At 36.4% G+C, this 21,876-nt stretch overlaps 1 protein-coding gene across 1 annotated transcript; it reads right to left on the bottom strand.

The window, feature by feature from the left end:
• Positions 1 to 8,527: 8,527 nt before the first annotated feature.
• Positions 8,528 to 9,345, bottom strand: LOC132272469 (uncharacterized). The gene is made up of 2 exons (XM_059773614.1): positions 9,149 to 9,345; positions 8,528 to 8,957 (listed from the first exon to the last, which is right to left on the bottom strand). The coding sequence occupies exons 1-2, from the start codon at positions 9,343 to 9,345 to the stop codon at positions 8,528 to 8,530; spliced, it is 627 nt and encodes a 208-aa protein (XP_059629597.1).
• Between the last annotated feature and the right edge of the window lie 12,531 nt (positions 9,346 to 21,876).

Here is a 21,876-nt window from a genome sequence, read left to right as displayed (position 1 = left end):
TGATTTCTATATATTTCGTGTTTATAGGTGTTTTCCCAAAAAAATAGTTAAAACTGAGCTTTTATGATGAAAAGATTGATAATGAAGTTTACTGCGTCATTGCCAGTCATCCAGAGCAAGCCCAGAGCTTAAATGGTGAAGTTTAGAGGAATTCAGAATCTAAAGCTCGAGCCTAAGGCTTGATGCTTGACCCTTGTACCTTGATGCTCGAGCATTACCATAAGATGCTTGAGCCTTAACCAAGGGTGCTCGAGCATTGACCTTGATGCTCGAGCATGAGGTGTCAGAAATTATAAAATTGATTTCTAAGCTCCCAGAACTCGTGCCAGACCTCAGGGATCGAGCACTAACACTTAAAGCTCGAGCATACAACCCCAATGCTCGAGCCCAACACCTTGGGATCGAGCTCCATGAAGAGAGGATCGAGCACCATTAATAAAAAGACATTCCGGACAATTTTTGCTCCCAGAGCTCGAGCATCAGCTTTGATGCTCGAGCATGAATCAAAGGATCGAGCATTAACACTTTAGACTTGAGTATGGTTGAAAACTAAGAACCTGTTTCAGTATTTTAGCCATACCTTTTGACTCAGAACTCCAAATTGATCAAACTTAGCGGCTCTGGAAAAAAGACTTGAAGCTTAATGTTTTTGTCTCTAATAGCCATCTCTAGATTCGCACTTTAAATAGGTCAAAATCGTATTGCAAAATTACATAAAGTTGCTGGCAGGTGATGCTCGAGCATGGACGTCCTGGAAGTCGTAAATACATGCGGGAATGACCAAAAATCATCTTTTTTTATTTCCTTATGGGCCTAGATTACCCTAGAAGACCTAAAAGCCCATCTAACCCTTATTAGAAGTTAATTCTTCAATGAAACGAGGCACAAGGCCATCATATCAGATAACCAATTATTTTATATCTCTCTCCCACGGCGGCTTTTAGGGTTTTGTAGAAAAAGATCCAAAAGGAGTTTTAACGGTCCTTGGCGATGAAGACCACAACAACACAGATGATATCTTGCGTCATCATGAGTAGCTAATTCCTAACTTAGGGCATTGATGTAGCCCGAATCTGAATACTATGGTTTGATTGTTCTATTCTTTGGGAATTTAATATATTATGTATTTTGATTGCATGATTATGGGCAATTGCTTAATTCAATTGGTGTTTTAATTACTAAATAGTTTTTGAATGATTAATACCTTGTCTTAGATTTAATTATTCTTAAATTATTCTCAACCCAATCTTGTGGACGATATCTGGCGGAGCCTTGTCGGACATAAGAATGGAGATCATGCAATGGTGTTCAAACATTTTTCATGAATGAATGTTTTCATAGTTTATGCCTAGGAAAGACGAGTTATACTGCAAAATTAGTCAGAAGTAGGTAGGTAGATAATTCGTGCCAACCAAAGATACGTTATTATTAACTAAAATTCATGAAACATCTTTCTTTAATCTAAATTAAATGAATGTTATTGTAACGACCTGGTCATTTTCCTTCCTTTCCCTTTTTTTTGAAATTTTACGGATAAATTTTTTCCGTTTAATTTTTCTTTCTGAGTTCGGTTTCTCGTCGCTTAGTGTCATCTCAAGTGCTTGGAATTGGTTTTCAAGACTCTTTTGTATGGATTGACAACTTCCTTTGAGGACCGAGTCATTTCCACATTTTCACTTTTCGGACACTATTCACTTTTTGTCCTTTTCCCTATTTCGTCCTTTTCCCTATTCTGTCTTATCTCCGTTTGTTAGTTTTTGTCACAACCTCACTTTTCGTGCTTGGAGTTAGTTTTTGACTTCACGTGCCTTCATCTTGAGTGGTTTTCTCGAAATACGTATCTTTACTTTTGTAAGAGAGTACTCTGGTTGCTCTTAGTGTCCATAGGGGTATGGATGCACAATTCTTCAGAATCTTTTTCTTTTCTTGGGGTGTTTTTTGTAAATATCTTTTGAAAATATTTTATTTCAGGGGCATCTAAGAAAATATCTTTTGGAAGATATTTTCATTCTGGGGCAGTTTCGCAGTTAACCCTTTTTGGAGGGGCCATTGTGCAATTAATGAAAGTTATTGCAAAATACCTCATTTGGAGCCTGGATCCTCGTATGGGATTCATTTTCACATTTTTCGAGTCGTGTACTCTTAGAATTCCATTCTAGTCGTTTTTCTCCAGTTTCAGAGTTTCTGGATCAAGTTGCCGCCGAACTTGTTCGGGACATATCTCTTTGGTCGGGACTCAGTTTTTTACGCCATTTTTTCTGTTGTTCATATTTTCTCATTTTGAATCTTTTTTGTTCATAGATTTTTATTGTTTGAGTGCGTTTGCTCAAATTCCACTTTTCTGGACTAGGCGGGGCCCTTTCGGGGCACTTTTTGAGATTTCTATAAATAGGTTGCCCTAATTTTTAAAATCAGATTTTTAGACCTTCTTCCTCTTCTTGGCCGGCAGCCATGGGAGCCCAAGGGGCTGCCTTCACTCTTTCTTCTCCTCCACTTGATTTCCTTAGTGAAAACCCTTCGGCCTTAACGTTTATTGTTCGCCTTGACGCCGCACACCTTTCCCCCTTATTAGACCCATTTTTGGCCAAATTTTGAGTTCGGGTTTGAAGTCAAGTTATGATTTTCATGGGGCATCTTGGGTATTCTTGTTCATCCTGTTGTCCCCGACAAAACCCTTCGGTATCGTCGAATTCGGAGCACTTTTCTTTCGGTGGGGATTTGAGATTTCCATCTCAAATTGAGGTAGGGGGTGTTATAGGTTATTATTCTTGTTATATTGCATGCTAGTGATGTTTATACAACTTATTTACATGCTTTGGTAACAAATCTAGAGGTTTTATTATTTATTTTTCTCTTGAAGGATTTGATTTTCCCGGTTGATTATAGCTTTGTTTAAATATGTGGCATGGAATTATATTACCCTTTGATATGGTCATTGATATATATTAAATCGAGAATTTTTGGACAAGTAATGAAGATTTTATTTAATATTTTTCTTGAGTAAATATTTAATTCATGTGGCCTTATCTAGCTTGAAATCAATATGTGTTAGCATATTATGTTAGGCTTTAATACACTCTTCAACATATGTGAAATTGAAAGTAATCGGAGATGTTTTGAAATCTAGTAATTATTAATTAATTGATTAATTAATTTGCTCCAAGTGCACTATTCATTTTTTTGAAATTCTGACTTAATATTCTTAATGTGCATGTCATATACTTTCACATATATTAAATCTAGAATATTTGATTAGGTTTTGAAACCTTTCATTTAATTAATTTCTTTGTTTGAGATTTAATCCTTATGATGATATACAACTTGGAATTAAAGTGTGGCATGCTAGTAATTTAGGCCTTGGTATACTTATTAACATATATTAAATTGGAATCATTTGAATGAGAATTACAACTTTTATTTAATATTTATCTTTGGTGAAAGTTAAATTTACATAGATGTAACTTGCATGAAATAAGTTTGTAATGTGATATTACAATAGGCCTTGGCATGTTCCTTAACATATGTTAATTTGAGAACATTTAGATGAGTTTGAAAATCTAGAGATTTTAATTAAAAGAATTAATTAAAATCTATTTAATGGTTCCCTTGGCTTAATTAAGTTTTTAACTTGATATTTGTAATGACCATGACTTGTTTACTAGCATATAGTAATTTGGGACCATTTGAAGTTGCTTTAGAACCTTGGGATTTAAATTAGCATGATTTAATTAAAATTCCACTTCATTGCTCCAACAACCTAATTGAGTTTTAGAATGGATATAAGTGATGACCATGGTATGTCCTTTAGAATGTATTAATTTGAGGTTATTTAGAATTACATTGGAATCTAGAGAATTTAATTGTGTTTATTTAATTAAATTCTATCTAATTGCTCCATGGATTTAATTGCATCTTGGAAGTTGTTTCTATGTTTAAATCATCGACTTGGATTTGTTGTGTATTCACTTGGTTACATTTGAGCATTTGATAACATTGTTGTTATATTTAAATTCATGAGCTTATGTTTTCAATGTTGAAAGATATTGTTATAGTGTGTAACGAATCGCACACTAAAGATTCGACATTTGTCATGCCACAGTAGTTGTGGACTTAGTACATGTATTGTATGTGTTTCCAAATTTGGTTGTGCTTGGTAGATAGTTGATATCTTGTATATACATGTTGATATATAAGTTGTTGCATAACTTGTTGATTTTGGAAACTTAGGGATGTCGTTATTTGGCTACGGTTAGGACTTAGTTCTAGTACGGGGGATTATCCCTCTATATAGTGTAGTGCGCACATAGGGAGGTTACCCGTGGGCTAGTAACCCTAAAGTAACTATGGTGTCGGTCTGATCCGGCGTGACGTCCAAGTATCCACTTTGGTTGATTTCGCATTTCTTTGCAAGTTGATAACTAGATGATATCGTAACTTGTTGTTCTTTGTTTGATTTACCATTTTAAGTTACAAGATGTTAACTTTGAGAAATCATGCTTTATGCGTTGTATTGGAAGTTCCAATGTTGGTTAAATTGTATCGATATCATGATTTGTGTTTTGATGTTCAAATGTAATTTAGGAATGATCCTGTAGATTCATTTTGAACATAGACGTTATGTGGCATGACCCACTCTTGTTGTTTTCGTATTTTAGGTTTTAAGTTAATGACTTTGAGAATCTATATCTTGTTGCTTTGTATAACATGTTTCTATGTTGTTGAAATGCATGAAAGATGTGATTTATGCTAGAAACACTCTAAGGTTGCTTAGGATGCTTCCTGCATCTCATTTTGATATAGACGTTAGGTGGCATGAACCCCTTTAACATGTTTCAACATAAGGTGATAAAATTGTAAAATGCTAAGTTGATGCATGCTCATCTCCTACGAGTAGCTTTATGTTACTCACCCACGTAGTGGGGACATTTTTCAGGTACAAGAATCAATATTGAGATTCTTATTATGCTTGGATGATTTGTGGACTTGAAGATTTCCATTCTTGTGAAGGTTGGCTTGAAATGCCATTTGTAGCCATTTTGTCAAATGTGTATATTTGATTCCAAACTTGTATTATGTGCTTAAGCACATTTTTTGATATTCATTCTATGTGTATGATATGTGGTCAAGGACCAAACTTCATTTGTAATCCATGTGTATTGAAAAATGTAGAATTTTGCCTTTAATGGGAAAAACATGAAAACTTAGGTTTCAATATGTCATTTTTGCACCGGTGTGTGCATCGTATATGTAATTCATCCTTTAGCATTCATTTGCCATATGTGAGGTGTGGCCAAGGGCCAAACACCATTTAGTGTTCATTTTTGCATTTTAGTTCACATATTGCATTTTTGGGCTAAATAGTAGAAACCGAGCCTTTAAGGGTTCATTTTCAAATTGGGTGGTGTAAAGTGTGTTCCGGCACCTCCACTAAGTTTCATTTATCTTGTATTTAGTGTGGCCAAGGGCCAAACGGTCATTTGAAACCATTTCCTAATTTTGGTTTCCATATTTTTCATTTCAAGTCTATTTTTGCCTTTTTGGCCATTGGGGGGTCGAATTTTGCATCGGTGGTATTTTTAAACCATGGACCATTGTAGCGCATCCTAATAGGTAAGTTACATTTGCGTGTATGATCGTTTTCAAGAAAAACCCTTTCCTATGTGATTTGAGCCTCCTATGGAATCATTTTTTAATTTTCTTGCATAATATGATTTTAGGGCATTCTAGGGTTTTTCTTCAGGAAATAATTTTTGGTTGTCACATAGTCACTTAGAAAACGTGATTTTAGGGGGGGTTTTTTCTTTGTGTTTTTCCAGAAAATGTCGTCTTGGTATCAGAAATCCCTTGTGAAGTTTCAGCTTCCAGTTTTCATTTAGCAGCTTTTTAGCTCTCTTGACCAGATTTCTTGGGAGGGCATTTTGGCCATTTTACAGTGAGTTTTTTTTTTTTTTTTTTTTTTTTTTTTTTTTTTTTTTTTTTTTTTTTTTCATTTTATCACGCATGGCTGGGTAGAAAATTTGATTTCGGGAGGGGTTTCTTCTTTGTGTTTTTCCAGAAAAATTCGGTTGGTAGCCGGCTTTTAATCTCAGATCCTGTAGTAGCTTTTTGCCCTCATGTCCAGTTCTGATCTAGGGGCATTTTGGGGATTTTGCAGTGAGTTTTTTTTCGTTTCCTTCCACACTATCGGGTAAAAAACTTGATTTTAAGGGAGGTTTCGCACCGGGCGCCCTATTCGGCGTCCAATGGCATGCACCATGACATGCTAGGAAAGAAAAAAATTCAGTCAGAACTGAGAGCCGAAACGAGGTCTGAAACGTGTTTTTCTATAATGGGGCGCCGGCATGGGCGCCGGGCGTGCATGGGGCATGCTATGGCCTTCGTCGGGCTGCCGCGACGTCACAACTTCAAACACTCGTTTCTCCCTCTTTCAGACTCCAAATTGAGTGAAATTTTTTTTGTACTTGACTAATTTTTTGCTGTCTTTCCAACGGTGTGCTCGATTGCACTCGGTTCTTCCTGGATAATTACCAGTTTACCCTTTTAGCCTTAAGTGCTCGTTTTTCTTTGTCATGTCGTTTCTCCTTTGTCCGGACTCCGAATCATGCGATTCTTGAGTCCATCTTGATTATTTTTTCGTTGTCTTTCCAGCGGCGTGCTCGGTGCCACTCGAATCCACAGTTTTCAGAAATAACTATTTTACCCCTAGGGGCTTATTTGTCATATTTCTGATCTTCTACTTCTGCGTCAGTTTTCTTTGAGTTCCGTGACCTCATGGAAGGTCATCTTAGGGTCTTAGAGGTGTGTTATGCCTTGGGAGGTTATTTTCTTGTTTCTTGCTTCCGCATCAGGATCCATTACTGGCTCAACTTTCGAGTCACCATTGACGCACCGGGTTGAAAAAAAACTTGGGTCGTTACAATTGTTGAGTTTAATTCCATATGATATATAAATTATTTAAATCCCAAGGTTGAACAGTTGACCATAGTATGAGATTCGTGGTGAAGTCAATCCCTAAGTATTTCTTCTCTTGACCTCAATCCTTTAGTTTGTTTATTTTCTATTTATGTTTTTCTTGAATCATAACACACAATAAATCTTTCTTTTAAATTAAAATAATATTAATTGAAGATTCAATAAACCACCACAGTCCTTAAGGTTCGACACCCTCAACGTAGCCCTATCCTACAAGGATTCGTTATATTATGAGTGGTTAATTTATTATTGACACACATCAATACTCATTTCTTGATGGATTATGCCTCTTCCTTAGTTTAATTAGTTTAATTTTCATGTCCCTAACTTAATTGTAATGTAGTTGCCTTATTTTCTTAAATGGGAGGACAATCCATGCTTGTTGTTTGATGTTCCATACTTATGAATGCAAGTAGTATATTTTTCTAATTTGATGATGTGTATTGATTGTGGACTTAAAGGAAGGAATAATGGCTTAACTTGATATGTTGTGCTATTCACTAGTTTAGCTAGACAATGTATACTTATTTAGTCATCCATGCTTGTTGAGTCAATTAATGACACACACTAGTATTGCAACACATAATCTCCCTCATTCATTAAACATTTAGTGTCTAGGAAGGTAATGTTTAGTGGTGACTCTAAGTCCCAAAACCTCTCTCTTATATCTTTTCCCCTATTTTCTAAATTGCTATTTACTTGCATTAATTTTAATTGCATTGTAGTTTAATTAACTAATCACCAACCATCTTTGATCATTCGACCTACTAATCCGACATTAATTTCCAACATAAATACACATCCTTTCCCTTGGGACGATCTTTACTCACCCTAGCTATATTTATAGTTAGAAGTGGTAGTGGCATTCTATAAATTCAAACTTGGCCACACTACACCTCTTTTTGTAACTAGTGCTAGGTGCGTACCAATGGTCTGGTCTCCTCTTAGTTCGCCAACGCCATGCTTTGTGGGGAAGTGCATTAAGAGGTGATAATTCAAAGTGATGGCTCTTATCGAGTTTAAAGTCATCCTTCCTAAGATGATGTTGTAAGCAGATGGACAATCCACCACCAGGAAGTCTACCATGACAGTAACTTGTTTTGGGCTGGTTCCAGCAGTAACGGGAAGAATGACCGCTCCTAGAGGATAGACCTTATCTCCCAAAAATCCTACCAATGGTAATCTAGTAGGTTTGAATTTCTCCTTACCAATTTTTATCTTGTCGAATGCATCAAAGAAAATATTATAAGCCAAACTTCCATTATCAACCAAGATCCGCCGAATACTATAATTAACGATCATCATGGTGACAACAAGAGGGTCGTCATGGGGTTGTTGTACATCCTTAATATCTTCATCTGAAAATGTGATAACAGGACCACCTAAACGAGGCATTTTTCGATGTTAAATTTGTACTCCAACTTCGCACACCTCAGATGAGCTTCGCATTCTCCTAGCATGGGCCTTATGGCTGAGCTTGATTCCTTACCTCCTGTACATCCCCCGGCTATGACCCTGATTTCTCCCATTGGTTGCTGATCAGGGGGTGGTTATCTTAGCCTGCTCTTGGTAGATTAGTGTCATTTCTGTCATTCCCCACAGTAAACCTTCGCATGTGTCCCATTCGGATCAAATTCTCAACCTGATCCTTAAGGTCGAAGTAATCCTCTGTGGCATGCCTATGGTCTTTGTGGAACCTACAGTACTTATCACGAGGTCTTCGCATCGGATCTGACTTCAACTTTGGTGGCCACTTCAGATATGGTTCATCCTGGATCTGCAGGAAAACTTGATCTATTGGCATATTTAGAGGAACGTAATTTGCATACCTCTTCGTGCTCCTATAACGAGACGTCCTTTCATTCTGGTTGACCATGGGTTTTTTATACTTGGTTTCTTTTTCATCTTTGGTTGTCAAGGTCGGCCTTTTCTTGTCTGCTTTCTTATCATCCCTTTTTTTTTTCCCTTTCTCGCAGTCATGGTATCTTCAGCATTCATGCGTTTTTGAGCTCGGACCAATAACCCAGCCATGTTGGCAGGGGGTTCCTTTGATAAAGAGAAGAGGAATCTTGAGGTTTGGAGTCCTCCTATAAAGGCGGTCAGGGCCACCTTGTCATCCACTTCCTCCACCTAAAACATCTTTGTGTTGAAACAACCAATTTAGTCTCATAGTGACTCTCCTTTCTGCTGCTTCACCGTGAGAAGGTAGGTAGTTGGCTTTCTATGCCACTGGCCTGCAATGAAATGGCCCACAAAGTGCCTACTCAATTCTTCAATGGTTTCGATGGTCCCTGGCTTTAGCTTGTTGAACCATACCCGTGCTGATCTTTTAAGGGTCGTTGGGAAGGCCCTGCACATAATTTCATCCGGCATCGCTTGTAGATGCATAAGCGCTTGAAAAGTCTCCAAGTGGTCAAGGGGATCTCTAGTTCTGTCAAAACTCTCAATTGAGGGAATCCTAAATTTTCTTGATAAGGGGCATTTCATAACTAAGGGGCTGAACGGCAAGTTGGTCTTCTACACCAAACCATCTATGGCCGCAGTAGCTTTCCCCTTCATGGCCTGCATCACATCCTCCATATTCTCCTTGAGACCTTGTATCTCTAGGTCAAAATGGGAAGACTCCTCCATCTTTTCAATGACTGTTGTGTTTTCATGGGGTTGGGAAGTCCGTGGAATAGATGGGTGGACCACCTCTCTATGTCGGTTCCCTACCTGGCTTTGTTCCACTTCGGTCTCATTTCAGGGAGGATGATTATTCCTCTCCTCAAGATTCCCATTACCACCGGTTGGATTCAAGAGATCTTGTCATGGCAAGTTCTGTTGAACCAGTGGAATAAGATGTTACAGGAGCACTGTATTTTGTTGGATCAACTGGTCCATACCTTGATTTAGAGTTTGGACCTGTAGTTCCAACACTACAAGCCATTCTTGGTCGTTTGGGATGTCTAGGTGTTCACTCAACCCTTCCCCTTGACTATATCCCTGTAACGATGTTCATTTGGTAACCATACAGGATCACAAACGCATATACCCAACTGAACAATATTTAAGGAAATCGTAGTTCCCACAGACGGCACCAGTTGTTGGGGTAGATATTCATGCGATCTGGTACGACACCATTTCCTGTAAAATAAAGAAGGCTGAGTCAAGGACCGGTGTGGTGCCATTCGAAGACCCTCCGACGATCAAGTCCGTGGTGAATTTTTAGAAGAGAGAACTAAAAAAATAAGTAGAGAAGTTAAGTAGGGTTTTTTTGGTTTTTACCTTAGTCCATGGTCCTATTGTATTTATGGCGTGCTTGTCGATATATTCAATGCAAGCTGTTGAGTGTATCCCACTTAGAGAGATTCAGTTTATCATTAATAACAACTTCCACTATAGTCGTTAACTGAATGTTATTATCGCTATTGCAGACCCGTTATCAAACGGAAGTTGAAGAACTCTGGCAGTTGGTCAACAGTTGGATACTTCTATCTATTTTTGTTTTACCCTATCATTATATATGACTCCTTGCAAAATTTAAGAAGCTAACTCTTAATATCCTTTCAGTACTCTCCATCTTAGTGCTGAAAATAATACTTTCTCAGATTTTAATTTTGTAAAACTACCCAAATGTCATTTAAAACTCTGGATTTCAGCAAAACTAAGTTCATTATATTTAAAACTAATATTCTAGAATTTCAATAATTTTTGGAATACTAAAAATATTCTTCTATATATTTTTTTTCCCTAAATTTATAATAAGGGGAAAGTCTGAAAAACACCCTTATAGTTTCAAATTTGTGCTAATTACACCCATATAGTTTAATTTGTTTATATAAATCCATACTAGATATGAAAATGTGCAACTAACCACTTACGGCTAGAATTCTGGTGGAAATTGGACGTTAGTTGGTCATGTGCCTTACCCATGACCATTTTAGCACATGACCATTTTAAACCTTTTATTCCCAAAATTGCCCTTCTTATATTCCTTTGCTACCCCTCACCATATATATATATATTTGCATATATAACCCTAATCTCTCCCTCCCTCATTTCATAATTGCGGTTCTCTGGAATCAAGTTTGGTTCCTAATAGCAGCAAAATTTATATGTAATGTGATATTAAATTAGGCCCTAGCATACTCTTTGACATATGTGAATTTGAGAGTAATTTGAGATTTTTTAAAATCTAGTAATAATTAATTAATTAGATTAATTAATTTTATTCCAAGTGTACTATTCACTTCATTGGATTTCTGACTTGATATTGTTGATGAGCATGCCATATATTTTAATATATATTAAATCAAGAATATTTGATTAGGTTTTGAACCTCTCATTTAATTATTTTCTTGTATTAAGTTTTAATACTCATGGTCGTATCTTGCATGGAATTCATTTGTATTATGCTATTAAATTAAGTCTTGACATGTTTAGCAACATACTTTAATTTGAGAGCATTTGGATGAGTTTCAAAATCTAGAGATTTTAATTAAAGGAATTAATTAAAATCTATTCAACGGTTCCATGGACTTGATTAAGTTTCTAACTTGATATTCTTGATTGCCTTGACAAGTTCTTTCACGTGTATCAAATAGAGAATAATTGGATGAGTTTTGAAACTTATATTTAATAATTTTCTTTGTATGGAATGTAATTCACATGGTTGTATCTTGTATGGAAGGAACTTGTAACTTGATATTAAAGTAGTCCTTGACATGGCATTTTATGTATCTTGTTCGTAGAATATTTAGAGTTGCCTTGTAGTCTTGAGAATTTAATCCTTTAAGTTGATTAAATTCCCTTTTATGTTTCCATCGAGTTATTTCTACTTGGATATTGAATTCATGTCTAAATTGTAAATTTGAAACTTGTTATGTGATTGCATGATAGTATTCTATGAGTTGAAGTCATGATTTAACTTGTTAGTATACACATTTTCTTGTATGACATTTAATATGCCACTGTAGCTTGAATGCCCAAGGCTTGTTCGTGCATGGTAATTGGCTAAGTGCATTGAACATATATGTTATATCTTTATTTGCACAACTTGTTGATTTTGGAACTTGGGATATCAATTAAGAATTGACATAGCTAGGACTTGGTTCTAGTATAGGAGATAGAGAGCTCCCCACATTATAGTGTGCACTAGGGGTAGGAACCCATGGGTTAGTAGCCCTAAAGTGATCCTGAGAGTACAGTTTTAATCCTGGTGATATCTGAGTATCCATATTATTTGATTTCACTACTTAAATTTCAAGTGTTATTCCTTGAAGATTTAAGAACTTTTTCGTGTCATATGAAATATTCCAACCTTGTTTCATTACATAGATTTTATGCTTCATCTTTGATTTCACTCTTTAAATTTCAAGTGTTGCATTCCTTGAATATTTAAAACTTTTTGTGTTATATGAATTGTTCCAACCTTGTCTAATTGCATAGATATTGAGCATTGCCTTCATTTCAGTCTTTAAAATTTAAAGGGTTGCATTCCTTGAAGATTTAAAACATTTTTGTGTTATATGGAATGATCCAACCTTGTTTAAATTACATAGACATCATGTTTTGCCCTTGATTTCCCTCTTTAAATTCCAAGTAGTATTTCTTGAAGATTTAAATCTTGTCGTGTTGTATGGAATGTCCCACCATGTTCAATTTCATAGATATCTTGATTCATGTTGCGTCATGTTGATACGACTTAGGAATGATCCTATGTAAGCATCTTGACTTAGATTCTAGGTGGCATGAACCGTTTAAGTAGTTATTACATTTTAGGTTAAAAGTTGATAACTTTGGATACCTATGTCTTGTTGCGTTACATTATGTGTTCCTATGTTGTTTAAATTGCACGAATGATATGGTTTACGCTAGAAATATACTAAGGTAGCTTATAATGCTTCCTGAGTCTCATTTTGACATAGACGTTAGGTGGCATGAGCCCCTTTTACTTGTTTCACCTTAATGTGATAATCTTGTAAAACGTTAGGTCCTTGCATGCTCATCTCCTACGATTGGCTTTATGTTACTCACCCCAAAGTTACTGTGGACATTTTTCAGGTACAGGAATCAAGGTTGAGATTCTCATTATGCTTGGATGATTTGTGGACTTGAAGGTTTCCATTCTTGTAAAGGTTGGGTTGAAATGCCACTTGTAGCCTTATATGTCAAAAAGTGTATATTTGATTCTAAACTTGTAATGTGTACGTAAGTGCACTCTTTACAATGTATTTGACATGTATGAGATGAGGCCATAGGCCAATGATATCTAATTTACATTCTATGCATTTTTACTTTCAAGGTTTATTATGGAAATAATGAAAATTGTTAAGTCATTACTTCACCATATTTGCATTGGGTGTGGGAATTCCACTTTTATTCTTTCATAGAGTCTTATTAACCATGTATGAGGTGTGGCCAAGGGCCAAACACCATTTTGTTTTAGGTTTTGCATTTTTGTTTTATTTTTTGCATTTTAACGCAATTTTATGAAAAATTGAGGTTTGAGAGGTCATATTTTGTATTGGGGGTATTTTGAAGTCGTGGGCCATTGGGATGCGTCTTAAATGTCTTTTTACGTTTGTGTGCATGTCCACATCTCAAAAAAAACATTAAATTTCAGTTTTAGAACTTTCATGGGGTGATTTATGAGTTTTTATGCAAATTTTATGCATTGGAGTTTTATTTAAGCTTCCCTCTTGCTTTAGTATGTTATGAAGGCGTATTTGAGACCATTGAATGTTTTTAAACTTGTTTCGGGACACTTGAGATGCATGTAGAGCTTTAGGGTTAGGCCAACCACCTTCCCCACACTTGCAGCAACAGGTTTTGCTGCTATCTGATGATTCGGTCGGCTGACAAGAGCCACCAGCCGACCGATAGCCTCTTGAGACCAATTCCAGTGAGTTTGCTAGTGAAAAAGGTCATTTTGGCCGGCTAATCCTTTCCATCAGCCGGTTGATGATCAAGTTTCGGCCGGCTAATCCTTGCCGTCGGTCGACTAATCCTCTCTACAACCTTCCCATTTCAGTTTTTTTTGTTGGACAACTTTGTTGCACTAACTTTAGAGGGTCATATCTCACTCATTTTAAAACCAAATTAGGTCATTCTTGAGTCTAACTTCAAGAGGTTGAAGTTGTATTTCCAATGGTACCAACTACACACCAAAACTCCAACCGTAGTGGGAGTTGTGACAGTTTTAGTGAGATAGGGTTATGGTATCTCTTAATCGGAGGATGCCACTTTGTTCTTTCTTCATATCTTTTTCGTTCGGACTCCGAATTAAGTGATTCTTGTGCCTAAACTTGTTAATTTTTTGTTTTCTTCCCAATAGTGTGCACAGCGGTACCCATTTCTAGGTAAAATGACCATTTTACCCTTGGTTCATTCCTTAGAGGGTTTTGAAACCCTAACTCTGGTCTTGCTTCTGCTAAGTCACGGGACTCCTCGGAAGGTCGTTCTTGTGTCTTAGGGATGACGTATATCTCTATAGACTTGTTCATGTTTAGCTTTCACATTTTGGACCCATTTCAGGTCATCACAGTACATACTAGGTTTGTAAAATCCAGGGTCGTCTCAGGTGGTATCAGAGCGTCCGGGTTTGAATACCTTGGACGATGGGTTTAGGGTGCATATCATGCTTGTGTGACCATACTCTATGTGTTTAAATGCTTCTTAATAACATGTTTTGATTTGATAACATGTCTGTTTGCTTATGTGGCAACTTGTTTAGAAGCTTACTTTGACTGTCTTAGAGTATGATATATGCTCGTTTGCCTTAGCACATGGTGTATACTTGTTATCTTAGCATATAGTATATGCCCGTCTGTCTGAGTACATTATATACGCTTATTCATCTTGACATGATTATATGCAGCATATTATCATGCTTTACGTTCTTCTCCTGTATACATTGACATGCTTTATGTGATCTTACTACTTATGTAAGTTGATCGTCCGTTGTTATGTTACATACTAGCTGTTTACTTTTATGTCTTGTTTTGACATTGTCACTTGGGGTCTTTCACATCCCTTGGATGCATTCTTGTTTTACGAGTTTCTTCCTTGGATAGGAGAAATTCATTCCGTAAGGACCCATGTTGGGAACCTTCTTGTCTAATTTGTTGGTTGGGTGTTTCGAGACCTTAGTCTGATGGTTGATGCGAGTAAGGCTCATGTGAGCATAAAATCGTAGTCCTTGTCTGGAAGAGTGAGACGCAAGCCAGAGAGGCACCGTTTCATTCCTTTTCCTTCGTGGCTTCACGATGTGGTCGGGGAGTGTCAAGGGTGTTTTATAATGCAGGAGCTGTTGGCTCTACTTGCACTGAGGATTTAAGCCCTTAAGCGTAGCGGTGCCTATGACATTGTTGTCAAAGTTTTGGGATTGGCTAAGATGGTCTGGCCAGACATCAATTGACCACACCCCACTCTCGTAAAATGCCTGGTTCTCGTAGTGCTTTTGGTAATGATCGTTTCCGACATTGATGTCATCCGTATCGATAGGTTTTTTCGAGTTGACCTGGTTGGGGTCAGGTTATGAACTAGTGCCTTATATTGTCACGCTGCCGTACCAAATTATGCATTGTGGGCGGGTGCTAGTCACCGTCGATGTTACCATACTAACGAGTAAGTGTGGACGGGCGCTAGGCACTCTACCACACATTTGAGTACGTTGTGGGCGGGTTCTGGTCACTATTTGTGCTGCCTTGTCACTCTCTTCTTTTATCACGTTTTAACGTTTCGTTGTCTTGGGATTTGGTTGATGTTGAGTGAACGTGCCGATTTGTATAAGGTGTTGTCTCAGTTCGTGGTTTTGCGTTCCTTTAGTTGATCTTGAGACTTCTGGAGTTGTCATTTAGTACTTTATGAGCTGTCCTTTGGTTTGACCTTGTGTTCGGTCCTTGTTCTGTTCTTTTTCCGGTATGTTCCTAATTTCAGGGATGAAATTCCTTTAAGGAGGGGCCATTATAATGACCCAGTCATTTTCCCTCCTTTCCTTTTTCTCAAATTTAACGAATAATTTTTTTTTCGTTTAATTTTCTTTTCTGAATTTTGTTTCTCGTCACTTGGTGTCGTCTCGAGTGCTTGAAAATGGTTTCTGAGACTCTTTCCTTTGGATTGACAACTTCCTTTAAGGACCAAGTCATTTCCATATTTTCACTTTTTGGACACTATTCACTTTTTGTCTTTTTCCCCATTTGTCACTTTTTGGCACAACCTCACTTTTCGTGCTCAGAGTTGATTTTCGACTTAACATACCTTCATTCTAAGTGGTTTACATGAAATATGTATCTTTACTTTTGTAGAAAAGTACTCTGGTTACTCCCCGTGTCTATAGAGGCATGGATGTATAGTTTCTTCAGAAACATTTTCTTTTCGTGGGGTGTTTTTCATAAATATCCTTTCTCTTATAATTTTCTCCCTGACGTTTTCCCCAGTTTTAGGGATTTCTGACCCCGGTTGCCGCCGAATTTGTTCAGGCCATATCTTCCTGCACGAGACTCGGTTTTCGATGCCACTTCTTCCATTGTTCAATTTTTTTTTTTTTTTTTTCATTTCGGTTGTTTTTCATTCACGGTGTTTTACCGCTTGAGCGCGTCTGCGCGAATTTCACTTTTTTGGACCCGGCGGGGCCCTTTCGGGGCACTTTTAGGGTTTTACTATAAATAGAATGACTTAAAGTGAAAAATGAGATTTTCATCATCTCTTCCCCTCTCTTGGCTAGCCATCCATGGCTGCCATGGCTACCCCTCTTGTTCCTTCATTTCAGCCCTCTTCCCTTGTGTAAAATATCGTAGTGCCTTAGCGTTTATCGAAGGCCTTGACGCGCACCTTTCTCCCTTATTAGAAACCATTTCCGACCATTTTTTAGTTCAGGTTTGAATTTTCATGGTACCTCAAGGGTTAAAGTTGTTCCTCTCGTTGTCCCCGACATAACCTAGGAGTATCGTCGGATTCAGAGCGCTTTTCTATCAGTGGGGATTTGAGATTTCATCTCAAATTGAGGTAGGGGATGTTATAGGTTTATATCCTTGATGTATTGCATACTATTGATGTTTATACAACTTATTTACATGTCTTTGTATCAAATCTAAAAACTTTATTTTAATTATTTCTTTGTGTAAGATTTAATTCTCATGGTTGCTTATAGCTTGGAATAAGATTGTGGCATGACATTAAATTAGACCTTAATATATTCATTGACATATATTAAATTGGGAGCATTTGGACAAGTATTAAAACTTTTATTTAATTATTTTCTTGAATGAAAATTTAATTCATATGGTTGTATCTAGCTTGAAATCAACATGTAATGTGATACTCCGTCTGTCCCAAATTAAACGTCATCTTCGGGAACTGTGACTCACATTGTGACTCACATTGTGAGTCACAGTTCCCGAAGAAGACGTTTAATTTGTAAGTCACAGTTCCCAAAGACGACGTTTAATTTGGGACCGAGGGAGTATTAAATTAGGCCCCAGCATACTCTTTGACATATGTGAATTTGAGAGTAATCTGAGATATTTTAAAATCTAGTAATAATTAATTAATTAGATTAATTAATTTTATTCCAAGTGTACTATTCACTTCATTGGATTTTCGACTTGATATTGTTGATGAACATGCCATATACTTTCATATATATTAAATCGAGAATATTTGATTAGGTTTTGAAACCTTTCATTTAATTATTTTCTTGTATTAAGGTTTAATAGTCATGGTCACATCTTGCATGGAATTCACTTGTATTATGCTCTTAAATTAAGTCTTGACATGTTTAATAACATACTTTAATTTAAGAGCATTTGGATGAGTTTCAAAATCTAGAGATTTTAATTAAAGGAATTAATTAAAAATTTATTCAATGGTTCTGTGTACTTGATTAAGTTTCTAACTTGATATTCTTGATTGCCTTGGCAAGTTCTTTCACGTGTATCAAATAGAGAATAATTAGATAAGTGTTGAAACTTATATTTAATAATTTCCTTTGTATAGAATGTAATTCACATAGTTGTATCTTGCATGGAAGGAACTTGTAACTTGATATTAAAGTAGTCCTTGACATGAAATTTGACATATCTTGTTCGTAGAATATTTAGAGTTGCCTTGTAGTCTTGAGAATTTAATCCTTTAAGTTGGTTAAATTCCCTTTTTTGTTTCCATCGAGTTATTTCTACTTAGATATTGAATTCATGTCAAAATTGTAAATTTGAAACTTGTTATGTGATTGCATGATAGTATTCTATGAGTTGAAGTCTTGGTTTAACTTATTAGTATACACATTTTCTTGTATGACATTTAATATGCCATTGTAGCTTGAATGCCCAGGGCATACCTTGTGTGACTTCCATGACTTATTTGTGCAGGGTAATTGGCTAAGTGCATTGAACATATATGTTATATCTTAAATTGCACAACTTGTTGATTTTGGAACTTGGGATATCAATTAAGAATTGACATGGCTAGGACTTGGTTCTAGTACGGGAGATAGAGAGCTCCCTACATTATAGTGTGCACTAGGGGAAGGTACCCATGAGTTAGTAACCCTAAAGTTATCCCGAGAGTACGGTTTTAATCCGGGCGATATCAGAGTATCCACATTATTTAATTTCACTCCTTAAATTTCAAGTGTTATTTTCTTACAGATTTAAGAACTTTTTTGTGTTATATGGAATATTCCAACCTTATTTCATTACATAGATTTTATGCTTCATCTTTGATTTCACTCTTTAAATTTCAAGTGTTGCACTCCTTGAAGATTTTAAACTTTTCGTATTATATGAATTGTTCCAACCTTGTCTAATTGCATAGATATTGAGCTTTGTCTTGATTTCACTATTCAAATTTCAAGTGTTGCATTCCTTGAAGATTTAAAACTTTTTCGTGTTATATGGAATGATCCAGCCTTGTTTAAATTATATAGACATTATGCTTTGCCCTTGATTTCCCTCTTTAAATTCCAAGTAGTATTTTTTGAAGATTTAAATCTTGTCGTGTTGTATGGAATGTCCTAACCTTGTTCAATTTCATAGGTATCTTGATTCATGTTACTTCATGTTGATACGACTTAGGAATGATCCTATGTAAGCATCTTAACTTAGATTCTAGGTGGCATGAACTGTTTAAGTAGTTATCGCATTCTAGGTTAAAAGTTGATAACTTTAGATACCTATGTCTTGTTGCGTTACACTATGTGCTCTTATATTGTTTAAATTACATGAATGACGTGGTTTATGCTAGAAATACATTAAGATAACTTAGGATACTCCCTGAGTCTCATTTTCACATAGACATTAGGTGGCATGAGCCCCTTTGACTTGTTTCACCCTAATATGATAGTCTTGTAAAATGTTAGGTCCTTACATGCTTATCTCCTACGAGTGGCTTTATGTTACTCACCCCAAAGTTACCGGGGACATTTTTCAGGTACGGGAATTAAGGTTGAGATTTTCATTATGTTTGGATGATTTGTGGACTTGAAGGTTTCCATTCTTGTAAAGATTGGCTTAAAATACCACTTGTAGCCTTGTATGTCAAAATGTGTATATTTGATTCTAAACATGTAATGTGTACATAAGTGCACTCTTTACAGTGTATTTGACATGTATGAGATGAGACCATAGGCTAATGATATGTAATTTACATTCTATGCATTTTCACTTTCAAGGTTTATTATGGAAATAATGAAAAATGTCAAGTCATTGTTTCATCATGTTTGCATCGGGTGTGGGAATTCCATTTTTATTCTTTCATAGGGTCTTATTAACCATGTATGAGGTGTGGCCAAGGGCCAAACACTATTTTTTTTTAGGTTTTTGCATTTTTGTTTCATTTATTGTATTTTAAGGCAATTTTACGAAAAAATGAGGGTTGAGAGGTCATATTTTGCATTGGCGGTATTTTGAAGCCGTGGGCTATTGGGACGCGTCTTAAATGTCTTTTTACATTTGCGTGCATGTCCACATCTCACAAAACCCTTAAATTTTAGTTTTCAAACTTTCATGGGTGACTTATGAGTTTTTAAGCAAATTTTATGCATTGGAGTTTGATTTAAGCTTCCCTCTTACTTTAGTATGTTATGAAGGCCTATTTGAGACCATGAAAGGTTTTTAAACTTGTTTCGGGACACTTGGGATGGATGTAGAGCTTTAGGGTTAGGCTAAGCACCTTCCTCACACTTACAGTAGCAACTTTTGCTGTTATCTGATGCGTCAGTCGACTAAAAAGAGCCACCAGCAGACCGATAGCCTTTCGAGACCAATTCCAGTGAGTTTGCTAGTGAAAAAGGTCATTTCAGTCGGCTAATCCTTTCCTTTTCTATTAGCTGGCTGATGATTGAGTATCAGCCAGCTGATCCTTGCCGTCGGTCGGCTGATCCTCCCTGAAGCCTTCCCATTTCAGTTTTTTTCTTGGACAGCTTAGTTGCACCAACTTCAAAGGGTTATTTCTCACTCGTTTTAAAATCAAATTAGGTCATTCTTAAGTCTAACTTCAAGAGCTTTAAGTTAGCTTTCCAATGGTATCAACTACACACCAAAACTCCAACTGTAGTGAGAGTTATAATAGTTTTAGTGAGATAGGATTGTGAGATCTCTTAATCGAAGGATGCCACTTTATTCTTTCTTCATATTTTTTCCGTCCGGACTCTAAATGAAGTGATTCTTGTGCCTAAACTTGTTAATTTTTTGTTGTCTTCCCAATGGTGTGCACAGTGGCACCCATTTGTGGTTAAAATGACCTTTTTACCCTTGGTTCATTCCTTGGAGGGTTTTAAAACCCTAACTCCGGTCTTGCTTCTACTGAGTCACGGGACTCCTCGGAAGGCCGTTCTTGTGTCTTAGGGATGACGTACATCTCTATAGACTTGTTCATGTTTAGTTTCGGCGTTTTGGATCCATTTTAGGTTATCACAGGACATACTGGTTTTGTAAAATCCAAGGTCGTCACAATGTATATGTTTTTCTTTTCCAACAATGTCTAACAGTTCTACCTTCTATTGACCCCATAGTCTAATTTTAAGCTTTCTGTAGTCAATAAGGCTTAAGTTTGAAATATCAAATTGAGTGCAAAACTTAAAACAATAAATTATTTCACCTATTAAAATATCTAATCCACGCTAAACTTTGGTTTCTAACTCTCCGTAAATCAAACAATTCATATAAGCATATTGATATATAATAACACCAAATCAGTTTCCATATATATATATATATATATATATATATATATTTACGCATACACATTAAATGAGGAGAGTGGAGAGTGGCCGTGGTGGGAGGGAGTGGAGAGAAATAGAAGGGGGCCGACGGGCATGGTGGAAGAAAGAGAGAGAAAGAGAATAGAGAAGGGTGGCGGGCATAAGGGGTGAGTGGAAAAAGAGAGGTGATAGTGGGATAGGGGTATTTGGGGTGAATCCATGGCTGAGAGAATTTAAATGGAGGATAATCTTGTTATTTTGCATTAAGAAAACTTGCGGTAAAAAAGTTTTTGTTGTACGAATGGTAAGAGTGACAATGATATAGCATTCATTATTTAGAAAGGCGGAGTGGATATTGGTTGGGTCTGGTATACCAATAACAGTATGTCCCGTTCAGTAAAAATCAATATAATAATTAGTTAAAAATAGTTTTTAAAAATAAGTTGGACCGATTTTATACAATAATTTATTTTTATCAGTTGGGCATATAGGCGCACTAAATATCTTCTCAGAAGGGTTAGGAAAAAATGTAAACTTGTTTTTAAATAAACATGAATCTAAATATATTCTAGTTTTTGTTCTTCTATTTTTTCCATGAAGACATTTTGAATGCTTCCAAGCATATAGGGATGCTCATAACCTAAATTGGTCAATTTGGATGGCCAAATAATGAAACATCATTGACATGAAACTTAACAAAACCTTATTTTAACTACTTAAAC

This window comes from Cornus florida, unplaced genomic scaffold (assembly GCF_030987335.1).
Source record: "Cornus florida cultivar Cherokee Brave unplaced genomic scaffold, ASM3098733v1 CherokeeBrave_3.0.0_Hap2_Chr09, whole genome shotgun sequence".
In the NCBI taxonomy this organism is placed as follows: Eukaryota; Viridiplantae; Streptophyta; class Magnoliopsida; order Cornales; family Cornaceae; genus Cornus; species Cornus florida.
This window is presented reverse-complemented; position numbering and strand designations above follow the sequence as displayed.